This window comes from Megalops cyprinoides, chromosome 6 (genome assembly GCF_013368585.1).
Source record: "Megalops cyprinoides isolate fMegCyp1 chromosome 6, fMegCyp1.pri, whole genome shotgun sequence".
In the NCBI taxonomy this organism is placed as follows: Eukaryota; Metazoa; Chordata; class Actinopteri; order Elopiformes; family Megalopidae; genus Megalops; species Megalops cyprinoides.
In genome coordinates this window covers 26,062,359-26,074,909 of record NC_050588.1, presented here as the reverse complement: position 1 = coordinate 26,074,909, position 12,551 = coordinate 26,062,359, and the positions used below count along the sequence as shown (strand labels likewise).

The 12,551-nt window shown below is 42.8% G+C and overlaps 1 protein-coding gene across 10 annotated transcripts in view; it reads left to right on the top strand.

The window, feature by feature from the left end:
• LOC118779803 (band 4.1-like protein 1) overlaps window positions 1-12,551 on the top strand; it is a 74,787-nt gene that overhangs the window by 44,465 nt on the left and 17,771 nt on the right. For 5 of the 10 annotated variants that reach the window (XM_036532073.1, XM_036532070.1, XM_036532077.1 and 2 more), the window contains exons 5-14: window positions 2,666-2,708; window positions 3,252-3,327; window positions 3,722-3,940; window positions 4,447-4,534; window positions 4,779-4,931; window positions 7,211-7,308; window positions 7,908-8,083; window positions 9,480-9,688; window positions 10,054-10,089; window positions 11,952-11,990. In XM_036532073.1, coding sequence (XP_036387966.1) covers window positions 2,666-2,708; window positions 3,252-3,327; window positions 3,722-3,940; window positions 4,447-4,534; window positions 4,779-4,931; window positions 7,211-7,308; window positions 7,908-8,083; window positions 9,480-9,688; window positions 10,054-10,089; window positions 11,952-11,990 — 1,137 coding nt within the window. The remainder of the gene's footprint in view (window positions 1-2,665; window positions 2,709-3,251; window positions 3,328-3,721; window positions 3,941-4,446; window positions 4,535-4,778; window positions 4,932-7,210; window positions 7,309-7,907; window positions 8,084-9,479; window positions 9,689-10,053; window positions 10,090-11,951; window positions 11,991-12,551) is intronic. The other 5 variants (XM_036532075.1, XM_036532072.1, XM_036532071.1 and 2 more) reach the window with 4 other exon arrangements.

Genomic DNA, 12,551 nt, shown 5'->3' with positions numbered 1-12,551 from the left:
TGTAAAAAAATTGAGCACTTAACAAGCTATGCAGCCTGTAGCCTTACAGCACATCAGGCCAGATTTTCTGGAAACTACTTAGAACTTGTTATTATAAATACCTTTGTAGTGGATGTTACTATTTTTGTCACCCAAATCTTTATTTCAGTGAAGTAATGTAGGCTGGTGGGGTAATTGTGGTAATTATACTGATGGGTGAGATTTAGCTTTTAACTGAACAGTATGCCTGTAACATCCTTATCCCTTGTCTAAGACAGTTGTCACACAACCCAGGGTGTGGCTTTGAGTTTTACTTAAAGTAGAATAACCCAAGAGCCAACCAAACAGTTTACAGTAAGAAAAAGAGATATTTTTAAGGGGAAGACAAGAGGAAACTCTCTAAACTGGAAGAAACACTCAAAAGTAAATCACTGTAAATCACATTTTGTGCTGGGGCTTATTGCTGATTAGTTGGCCCCAGGTGGCTGGCATGTCTTTCCCCGATAGCAGGTTATGGACATATTTGGCCAGGAGATGGCAGCATTTCAGGCACACCCCACCAACTCTGCCTGCTTGGCCACTGCACTATATACAGTTTTATACCCTAAATATTCTAAAATCCAATGATAGTCCTTTTTAATTTTTTTTCCAGAGAAACTGGATTGAAATAATTTCAACAGCACACCTGGGAATCAAACCCATGACACTCAGGTTCAGAATATAGCTTTATTTACTTCATTGTGTGCTGCCCATCTTCCTTCTTCTCTTTCTCTCTATCTGTCTCTCTTTGCCTTTGTATGATTGTCTCTTGCCAGTACTCCAGCTTGGTTATGACTTCATAAGAGCATGGTGTGATCTTTTCTGTCATAAATGACATTTGTTGTTACTGGCCTCTGCCTATGTACCACGTTTAGCATACATATGATGGCATCATAACTGGTAATGACTAGTAGGGAACAGTTGGCATTGATGTTTTGCCCAAGTAGGGGTGTTGTATGGGCTGAATTTGATTAATTTGAAACTGTGAGAGTATGTTTGATACAGAGGAAGACAGATGCAGTCCTGCCAGGGTGAGTAATGCAGCAGTCTCTGGGAGCATACCAAGTAACATCAGAGAGCAGGGACTTGCTGTGATCACACAGAATGTCCCATTTAAAGGTACAGGACCTTGTTAGCACAGTCCAGTGCACCCTCTGGGGTTTACTGTGACCTTAAGTAAAGCAGACGTGATAGAAATATAATTTCAAGTTCTCCCTCCTGTCTCATACTGAAGATATTATTTTCTTTCCATTTGTGGAAACATTTATTCTGTTATTGCATTGTGAACTTTGCATGAGCCACTGCTTGTAGAGGAGAAGTCATCTGTGATGTTGCTGGTGAGCCACAGGATGGGAATCCAGCATTCCAGGCGTAACCTGTCGTGTTACATGCAAGGGGTCAGAGTTTCATAGGGAGTGAGCCTCCAAGGAAGGAGCATATTCCAATAATGAGCTGCTCTTTGGCCTAGCCAAATATCAAGTGGGTTCAGTCAGATAATTAGTGGTTTCAGCTCATTAATTTCTTGAGCAGACTGATTAAGCACCAGAAGAGCACAATCCCCGGTTCAGGTTGTGGGTGATTTAGTGTAAACGGACAGTGACATGCTCGGCTGCCTCTGGACAGCTGGACCAAAGCACAGCCCTCCTCCGCCTGCCTCATCTCTCTCCTGATTTTGCACCCCTGACTTGACACTGGCAGCCATGACCCAGGCTGCCAAAAACACTTTTAGCACAAATGAGATGTTTGGTTGTGTCATTTAGTTTAAACAAATTGAAGTTATTGTCAGTGGGATACTGCAGGGTGATATGTTACGCTTTTTTTTTTTTTTTGGCCGTGTCATTTTCATAGAAGAGGGTATGACCTCATAGATATTTGGGGCAGGGGGTGGAGGGAACTGATCACACATGTTCAATGTCCTGGAGGTGTGGAACTGTGGAAACAGTGTGTCTTGCAGAGGATGAAGTCACTGCACAAACTTAGCCTTTAGTATGGGTAAATTACCATTACACTGTACATTTATTTACATTTACATTTATTTATTTAGCAGACGCTTTTATCCAAAGCGACTTACAAAAGTGCATACAGTAGGTACAGCGACAGTACGGGGACAGGATGTGTACAGTTCCACAATGAGACAGTTCTCAGCTGAGAGCAAGGTCTGTATGAGGACGCAGTACTATCAGATTTTTACAATTACAGCCTAAAGGGCAACTAGTACGATATACTTTCGAACGGCAAACTTCAACAACTTCAAACGGCACAATGAGCGTCAGGGTAAAGGCGGCAACAAGAGACAAAATTTAAAAGCACAATTTAAAAAGCACAGCAATTTACGACAGCACTGATGGGGGGGGGGGGGGGGGGGGGGGGGGGCAGCAATTGTGTGCTGGGTCAGTCCAGGTAGAGTCTGAGACTCTGCCACTGTAACAACAACAAATGCTGTCTTCTCCCATTGTTGAAGATCCCAGTGGGGAAGGCACAGTTCTGCATAGACTCACTTCTGCCTTTTCTTTCATTTCAACCATATGGTAAAATCTATCTCTGGAACATCCTTTTGGCAATTAGAGACACTCTGTGAGTTTGTAACAGAGCATATGATGTGATTTGTGATGCAGCCCTGATGTGAATTCTCACTCCTGTCTTTCAGAATTGGCTTGACCCCTCCAAGGAGATAAAGAAACAGATGCGCAGTGAGTATGCCCCTCCCCCCGATGACACACACATACAACACACAGTAAAGACAGATGTGGAACCTGGGGATAGAGTTTTACAATTTTCTGAAAGAGAATGGATTGCAGGATAATATTGTATAGTACAGTTTTTTGGATATACTGAAAATAACTACCCAGTAAGCTGGTTTTCATACTTTCATCTTCATAGAAGTGCTATAATAACACCTGTGAAAGTTTTCCATTGACCCTTTAAAGCAAAGGGCACTTTTCTGTTTGCCTGGGGGCGTACACCTCTTGGTGTTTTCTTCCGTAATTGTTGACAGTGTTTATTAGGCAGCATCAGTCCCCTGTGAGAGTGGAGAGAATGAACACAGCTACCAATGACTCATGGCCAAGCCTTTTCACTCTCACTGACCTTGAGCTTTTTATTGATATTGGAGAGGCCCATGGGGACACATGAATCCACCAGCAGACACTTTTACAGCATATTTGGTCAGCAGGCTGCAGACCCACCGTGTCAAACGCGTCCTGTCAGATCTCATCTCTTTGTCTATTCCCCAGCCACCGCCTGGCACTTTGCCTTTGCTGTCAAGTTCTACCCTCCGGATCCCTCCCAGCTTACAGAAGACATCACCAGGTAGGTGAGGGTGGCATAGATACCTCCCAAGGTGCTCTGAAGACCCCCATTTAACCCTTGCCCACTGTGGTCTCTGTTTTGTTTTTATTGTGTTTATAAAAATCATTATTGTCTGTTGTAGCCATCCTCTGTTTGCTAAAGCCCTTTCAATGTGCTGTTTCTCCAGCTGATTCTACTGTGTCTCAGGCTGGGCTCAGCATTCAGTCATGTATTTCTTCTATTTACAGCATTCAATTTTCTTCATCCCCTGTCTGCTGCATCACAGCACGAACCTACAGTAATATTGTAACGACTGATTCCGCGTGTGGATATTGCTGCTTGTTGTTTCTTAATAGTGTGACAAGTTGGATTTTGTCTTTTGTGAAGTTGATGTCTTTCTCCTTCCCTTTGGCAGGTATTACCTGTGTCTACAGCTAAGGGATGACATCCTGTCAGGCCGTCTGCCGTGCTCCTTTGTCACGCACGCCCTCCTGGGCTCCTACGCCGTGCAGGCCGAGCTGGGAGACTACGACCACGACGAACACGGCTCTGACTATGTCAGTGACTTTCGCTTTGCTCCTAACCAGACACGTGAACTGGAGGAGAGGGTGATGGAGCTGCATCGTAACTACAGGTAAAGCAGCCGCACCTCAAGACAGGCTGCGGGGAGTTCTGAGTGAGGGCAGTCTGCTCTATTTTTTCAAGGCTTTATTTCTATATGGCATTTCAGTGTATTAATGCCCGATTGTGACTGTGTAACAGTGGAAACTTTATCTTGGACAGAGCCAGTGATAAGCCCGCTGTCTTGTGGTATCACACTGCACACCACACATATGTTGACAAATGCCACCACATTTTCCCAGCATCTGTCATGGCTGTCTACATGAAACTGGTGCCAGACTATTGATGCTGCCTCTGTCAGGGGGTTTGTGACCTGTACAGACTTGGCAACAGTTTTTACTCCAGCAGGTGGCACCTAGCCTAGGAAGTGGATGGGGGCCTAAGGCTGGTTTCACATGAACAATCTGGGACACCAGTGCAGCATATGGCACCTGCTGCAAGGGTCTGTAGCAAACTACATTTTCAGTTAGTAGGTGAATCCTGTAGTTATGAAGGTGATCATTTTATGATTTGGTCCAGGGGAATGACTCCTGCAGAGGCAGAAATTAACTTCCTGGAGAATGCCAAGAAGCTGTCCATGTATGGGGTAGACCTCCATCATGCCAAGGTATGTCCTGCGACATGTTGAGTACCTGCGAGAGAGAGAGACAGAGAGAGACAGAGAGAGACAGAGAGAGAGAGAGAGAGAGAGAGAGAGAGAGAGACAGAGAGTGTGTGTGTGTGTGTGTGTTTGTGATCAAAAGGCCAGTCAGCTAAACTTCTGTGGTGCCCTGTTATTGATTTACATTTTGTCCGTTCTCCCTCTGCTTCACTACTCTACTCTCATGATGGTTTGTTCCTTTCTGAGGCAGGACTCGGAAGGGATTGACATCATGCTGGGTGTGTGTGCCAATGGGCTGCTGATATACAGGGACCGCCTGCGGATCAACCGCTTTGCCTGGCCCAAAATCCTCAAGATCTCCTACAAAAGGAGCAACTTCTACATCAAGATCCGTCCAGGAGAGGTAAGGGTCAGGATGTCCTCTCTAATGAGTGTGATTGTCATCAGAAAATCCTGTTATCAGATGTTACAGAACTGAACAGCTAAAAGCCTCTCTCAGAATTAAGTCTCTGGTATATGTCCATGTTCATTTGGGCCAAATGATGAATGTGCTAGTAACTAACTGAATCAGAGCCTTGCTGTGGATAAAAGCAAAGAGCAAATGTTTCTTTTATGCTGCATACTTGCATGCTGCTCTCTCCCTGTTGATCTCAAGTAAGAAAGACCATTGTAAGTGTACAGTGGGGTAGCGATCAAATGGAAATATGGAAAAGAGTGAAGGTTTTATTTGACCAATTTGTGGGTAAGCAGTGGCAGGTGAAAGTGGGAGTTGTTGGGGAGTGGAGAAGCTGGTGTATGGGATGGGAAGACTGGAAAGTGGGAGGGGATGGTCGTTGGGGCGGTAATGAGCTAGAACTGTTGGGGTGGGATCTGGAGCTGGCTGAGGCTGGCAGGGAGCTGGGAGCTGAGCCACTTTAGCAGTTCCGCAGAGCCACTTGTCTGCTCAGTGTGCTCAGTTCCTGCACCACAGGCCCCATTCCATTGGCTCAGCAAGACATAGAAATGCACAGAGCGCCTGTGAAAGAGGAGCATAAAGAGAGCCTTTAAAGAACACAGCTGCCAGAGTGCCCAGAATGCAAGGATTAAAAAAAAAGTATAAATATAGAAGCACAGACATGCCATGCTTGTGTTTGCCCTCTGTGTGTTTTCCCACAGCTTTCTTCAGTCCTGGAATCTGTCTGGAAGTCATAGGACTGGAATTTGTGGGACTGTAAAACATATTACCAGCAATTAAGTCTCAGTGCGAGGTTGATCTTGGCTGTAGTGATTTGTTGTATTACTCAGTTTGGAAGACTCAGTGTATGTCTGGTATCAGCTAGTTTTGCTCTTGAATTGAAAGCCTTCGCTTGCTCAGTTGAAAGCACATGGGCACAATGAGTCTAATTTCATAAACTTGACAGTTTGAGGTACTTAAGAGTAATGTCTGTAAACAAATAGTGTGATGGCCAAGAAAGGAAATCAACTTCACTGTACGGTCGATGTGTCAGATGAAATTGCTTTCATTTTCAGAAGGGTCAATCAAGCGTTTCATCGTATAATTGTTTTTCAGCCATTACTTTCATTGACCGTGAGTAGTAATTCTCATTAGCAGTTTGGTGTCAGTTGATGGATCTGCATAAGCAGATATTTGACTGACAAGAGGCAGATGGTTTTGAATAGAGCTAAGCATTGGTGTCAGGTTTGGACACTGAAATAAAAGTCATAATTGGTGTTGAGGTAGTCATTAAGACTGCAAAATAAGCACAACTTTATTATCAACTATTATGTATAACTTTAATCAGTACTTAATATTATTTTTAATTGATTATAATACAAGCTTATTATAGTGTAAATAAAATTTGAAAATTGTATAATTCTGATCTATGTTTTTTCTAGTCTAGACGATTGAACTGAGACATGATAGAGTAAAAAAAACCTTACTTGTATGTGTTGTCCTGTGTGTGAATTTACAGCCTATATATTTTTAAATCAGCCAATTCAACAGAATGCCTAACATTACATAGCCCCAGCATCATTGTTTGACATTTTTACAGGTGGAGTGAAACATCAATATGTGACATTTAGGGTTGTGCAATATGTCAATATTAGATGCCCCCGACATCATCTCAGTTGATGCAACATCTCATTCTCCTCAAGCCAGCTGAATTCTTTGTATAAAAATATTAATGGTAGAATCCTATGTGTAAATATTAAAATCTAAGATTAAAATCTAAGATAATATATAATAGTAATAAAATAATTATGATAATATACTGTTACTTATTCCTGTACTGATCTACATTGACCTAAAAAGAACAGCAACATTGTGTCCCTGCCTTTTTCATTCCTTTTTGGGGGGAATGTCTTGTGTGACACCAACAGCTCCAAGCATTATATATCAGAGTTTCAATCTACTTAAAAATACTTCAAATATTGACATTTGGACTATGATGCCAGGCTGTCTGGCCAGTAGGAAAAGAATACATGCAGTGTCTCAATAAATTAGGCAAAAAGCCATGTATTTTCTTGAGTGAGGTTTATACCATTTTATTTTAGGAAGACCTCTGTCTCTGTTTGCTTCTTTACTGTAAATGCCTAATCGCCATTGAATGCCAATGTTTGAGGTATTCCATTTATGCTTATGAACAAAAAACCAGTAGCATTGATGGTAATGCAGTAACCACCTGCCCTCTCCCACACCAGTATGAGCAGTTTGAGAGCACCATCGGCTTCAAGCTGCCTAATCATAGAGCTGCCAAGAGGCTGTGGAAGGTCTGCATTGAGCACCACACCTTCTTCAGGTAGGTTGTTCTACCTTATCCCTCAGTACATAGCAGATTCCCACCCCTTCCCAAGCCCCAAACCCTCCCCTCACACACACAAATACTGTCTGACACAGTCACACACTCCTGCACAGGGCACCCCTGGTGCAACATAGTATACTGCTGCATTTAGTTTAATACGCCTCACAACTCCCTGACACAGCACTACATCCCACACCTCACTGAACTGCTGCTTGAAAAACTAAGGGATAACAAGTGGAAAACTGCTAGTCTCTGAGTTTTCCCTTGGTTTTATGGGCTGATATTTCAGTCATCCAGGTTTTATTTTGTGACTGCCATCTATTTGAGGAGTTGGTTACAGTGTCCATTCCTCAGTTCATTCTTCTAGTTTCAGCTTGTTTTAATGCTTCTGTGCAAGTATGGAGTTGGTTGTGTTTTATGTGGAGGAAAGGCAGAAATGCTCCCTCACTGATCACTGGCTCATCCACTCCCTGGGTGTGTTGAGTGCACTTAGACCAAAGCATTAAGTTGTTTTGAATTGGCCCAAATGGAAAGATGTATGGCAGAGACTTTCTCATTGTTTGATCAGTCCCCTCCCACCTACCCACCTACCTCAGGCTGGTTTCCCCAGAGCCCCCTCCTAAAGGATTCTTGGTGATGGGCTCCAAGTTTCGCTACAGCGGGAGGACGCAGGCCCAGACCCGGCAGGCCAGTGCTCTAATTGATCGTCCTGCTCCACATTTCGAGCGCTCTGCCAGCAAGAGGTACCTGCTGTCTCGCAGCCTGGATGGAGGTTGGTATCACTAACAAACTGCACCCGTCTCTCTGTCTTTCTCTATCTTCACCCTGCCCTTAAAGACCCTAACTTACCAACCCTTTCAATGCCACTCTAAAACGACTAACCCAATTCCAAGCTGTGGTTGCTTATTGTGCTGTGCTGTGTGAAGCAGAGGCAGTGAGTGCTTATCAGTTAAACAGTCTGTCAATGAATGAGTCAACAACATTTCACTTTCAAAAGATTTGACTACTACAGCGGGAAGTAAGTGTGATTAATTTCTATTGACAGTATATTAGCTAAATAGTCTACTGTGTTTGATTTGTCCAATTTAGTTAAGCCATGTTACTTTAATTTAGGGCTGTCAAACTGTTACTTAGAAAAGAAAACTGGCCGAAATTAATTACAATTTTAATCACACTTTTAAACACAAAAGTATATAAAGACGTTTCATTTTCAAAGTTTTTAAGTAAGTACTACACAAAAACTACTTCTAATGTATGCTTCTAGAAGGAATAAAACTGGCTTTGCCAACTTGGATGCATTTTATCTCTTGACGTGAAATATTTCTGAATACAGACACAGGGTGATCGACACTTTTACTTTTCATTCCAAATGCAAAGTCTAATATTTTTTTCTGCCAGCTTTTTCTTAGACTTAAAGTAAGTTTTCCAGTGCAAACTCAAAACCCACATATTCACTACATCAGGGTTCTCTAAACTTATACAGCCCCCACCCTCCCCCTCCCGCACCTGACAATACAATAAAAGCAAGTATATCAAAACAGATCACAATTTAAGGATAGATGATAAAATGCTGGTGGCTTTGAGCCTTTGCAGCGGCATAAGCATAGTGGTAAGTGAGTTGTGGGGATAGAAGCTTGTGAGGTTTCAAACCTGTTGGCCGGAAATTCATAGTAACAGTTTAAAGCTGTAAGCCCTATGACAGCACTTACTCCCATTGTGGCACTGTTTCCCACAACAGCGGTATATTTCAAGGATGACACCCACGATTAAATATCTCTGCATCTAATTACCTAACTGTACTAAATTCACTGGGGCTTGGTAGCAACAATGTATGCTTAGAATTGGGAACTCTGATTAATTATATGGAATAAAATAATGTCATTTATTATAGATTGATAACATGCATTAACATATTAATGTGTTGACAGCCCTATAGACCTAGATTCGTGTTTAAAATTAGTGTTGTTATGGTTAGCGTATCTCTCTCAGCAGCCTTTGTAGAGTTCAGTATGGAACATGAAATACCATGGAGAAAACATGGGGTTTTTGCTGTCTGCTCCCATCATCTCACAGTGTGTCCCCACTGCCTGCGGTGTTTAGCCCCCTCACCTGTCCCTGGCCTGCCCCATCCTATTCCCTGCTCTTCCTCTCACGTTTCTGACCAGCAGAATTCTCCCGCTCAGCCTCTGCCCTCGGGGAGAACCAGGATGGCATATCTCAGCGCAGCACCACCGAGCATCCCTGCCTCCCAGCCGAGGAGGAGCAAACCCAGGAACCGGACCAGGGCCAGGGACAAGACCAGGACCAGAGCCAAGACCAGAACCTCGATGAGAACCAGGATAGCGTCACTACGCCCACCAAAAAGAAGGAGCTGAAGGTATGGTGCGGTTTCAGAGACCTAAGGATCGAATCGTACACAGTTGTGCAGTTGTAATGGTAGTATTGGAAGACTGTAAACCACTCATTCTTTTGTGACATACTGTATGTTGAGTGACAGTGCTACACAGCTTCTCTCACTTTGGCTTGTAAAAGACATCAGCCCTTCTCTTCTCCTTTCTCCAGCTGTCAGGGCTACTTGTTTAAGCAGTGGTTCCAAATCATTGTGAAGATGTTTTCCCACTGGGCTCTTTATGACGAGAGTTGAAACCTGCCTCAACTCCAACTGGAATGATATGTACTTCAAACATGCATTTTTCTCCCTTCTTCTTCTTCTTTTTGCCTTCCTTTCTGATATGATGTCAGAGTGAAGAACTGCCAACTGATGGCATCAAACAGGAGGTACTTCTTGTCTCAGACAACCCTACTTCCTGTCTGTGCCTGCCCCACTTTCTCCTTTTATGGACCACTATTCGTTCTCCATTCCTTGATGTCCCTGGATGTTCTGTGTTCCTTCCTCAGAAATCACTCAAAACGTCTCCAGTGTTGCTTTTTATATTGGTATTGCTCAGCTCACTCGGCTGGTTATTGTACTTTGTTTTCATTTGCACAGCTGGTGGAAAAAAAAAATCAAAATACCTAGACCAAATTCCTTGTGGCATGTTCATTGAGTTAATTGTATTCTTCTGTCTGTTGTTTAAAGAAAGGTGCAAAATACCTGAAAACAAAACGACCCATGTCTCCCAGTGTCTCCATAAATGTATATAAGCAACATGCCATACCTCCATAGTGATATGAATGTATAATTTACTTTGTATACAGTATAAGGATTACTGTTTTTGCTGTTGGTTCCCTGCCCTTTTAGTTCCCTCTGTCCTTCCCTTCATGAAATGGTCTTTGGTCTCCTGTGACCTCTCACTGTCACACTGACAAGGAGCTATCAGCTGAGTGTAGGTCGAAGGCAAATACAGTACTGTACATCACTGTCCCCTGCTCTGTCTCAGTACAGCACTCTCTGGGCCCAAGGTTAGTACTGCAGCCCTCCTGTCCTCAGTCAGACACATCACACTCAGGGCCCAGAGGCCATAAAGGACCTCTGCTTTCCTCCAGTCAGATAAACTACAGTCAGAACCCAAGGCTCGGTAGAATAAATGACAGTAACTCTTGGTTTGTGTTTGGCATTCACAAACAAAATGTTGCATTTTTAAAGGAAAATTGAAGTAATACCTTAGTAATTATACATGTAATTTTAAAAGTACATGGGTCAAGTATAATCACTCACACACCGAAGGTTAGAATACCCTATGCAGTCCAAGACAACGATTTTCTGCTGTCAGCAAATAAATTCGATCATCTACAGCAAATGCATGCTGCTGGACCAAATACCATCCATCATTTAATGTTGTATGTAGACGGTATAAGTTAAGGAAGGAAACATGATATGCAAACATGTTTTGGACTGCAATGAGGAAACTTGTGTTGTTAGTATATTTTATGGAAGAACAACCTAGTTAATGGAGCAGAAATAGCAGCTTCCACATTCACGGTACATGTGGCAGTCTTCCTGCTCTTCTTTTCAAAATCTCTTCCGATCTTTGACACTTAGTTTTGTATACATTCCCTATCAAAATGTGGATCATATATAGACATACAGTAACATACATTCTCATGTGGACTAAACCATTCTACGCTGTTTCTGTATCACTGTCTCTCATGGACTGTCACTGGTACTGGCCTATTAGAGAGACAGTGCAAAAGGGATAGTAAATATTTAAAACAGAAATAATATACAAATAATGGAACAGAATGTTCCTGTTGGTCAGCATTGAGAGGGCCTCAGAGACAGCCAAAGAAGCACATTTAGATTTTTTCAGGAATCTTTAAGTTAATACCAGTGATAAAAGTGGTATTTTAGATTCTTTGAAAGCTGTTTGTTTGTTTTGGATCGTATGAGGAACAAGCTCACGGCTCCCACTGAGGGGGATTGGTACTCCAGGGTAGAGCTAGTCAGCCTCACAGTGGTGTTTTCTGCTGTGGCCAAGCAGTACTGGCTCTGGGGGCTGTTAGTGGTGCTTAGTCATGTGATCACCCATATTTATCTCTCCCCAAATTCTGCAGCTTTCTTCTCCAGATCAGTATCTAACCGAGACTAACTCACTTTCCTTCCTGTCCTGCTTAACTCTGAGCTTAACCCAACTGCTAATGTGCATGGTCATGTGTGCCCTTTACTAACTTACCTTTTCTCTTTAACCCATTGCTGACAGAAGGAGGATGCAGAGTCCCCTGTTGACACTAAGCAGGAGGTATTTTGTGCCTGGTGACCTGTGTCTTTTTGTCTGTGCACCTAGAGTATACTTCTGTCAGAGTATTGCTCTGTCTGTTTCTGTTTAGTCTGTTTTTGAAGAAACCTACCTGTAACAACTTTACCTGCATTCTCTTGATTCTTCCTCCGTATGTGTTTTTCTGACTGTGGACTTTCAAAAGCTGCAGAGCACCAGTTTGGTTTGCTCAGTTATTTACTAGAATGTAGCTGACTTACAGAAACAATATCAAAGATAGAACAGTCCCACTGTGTGTGACATAGTGATGAGGAAAGGCCTTAAGGAATAAGATGCCTTGTTTGTAGTAGGAGCAGTATTTGAGGGCTGGCAATTAATGTCTGTGTGATGTCAGTGATGTGTGTATTTGCCCTCCCACCTGTCTGTCAGTGAATTCTACCTGCTTCTATGTGTTACACAGTCACATCACTAACTGGGAAACAATCCATTACATAATTTCCCCTGTTTTTTTTTTTTTTTTTTGCACATGCTGTCATGTGCTTTGAAGCGCAGACTGCAATTTGTGACATTGTGTGATGTTTTTAA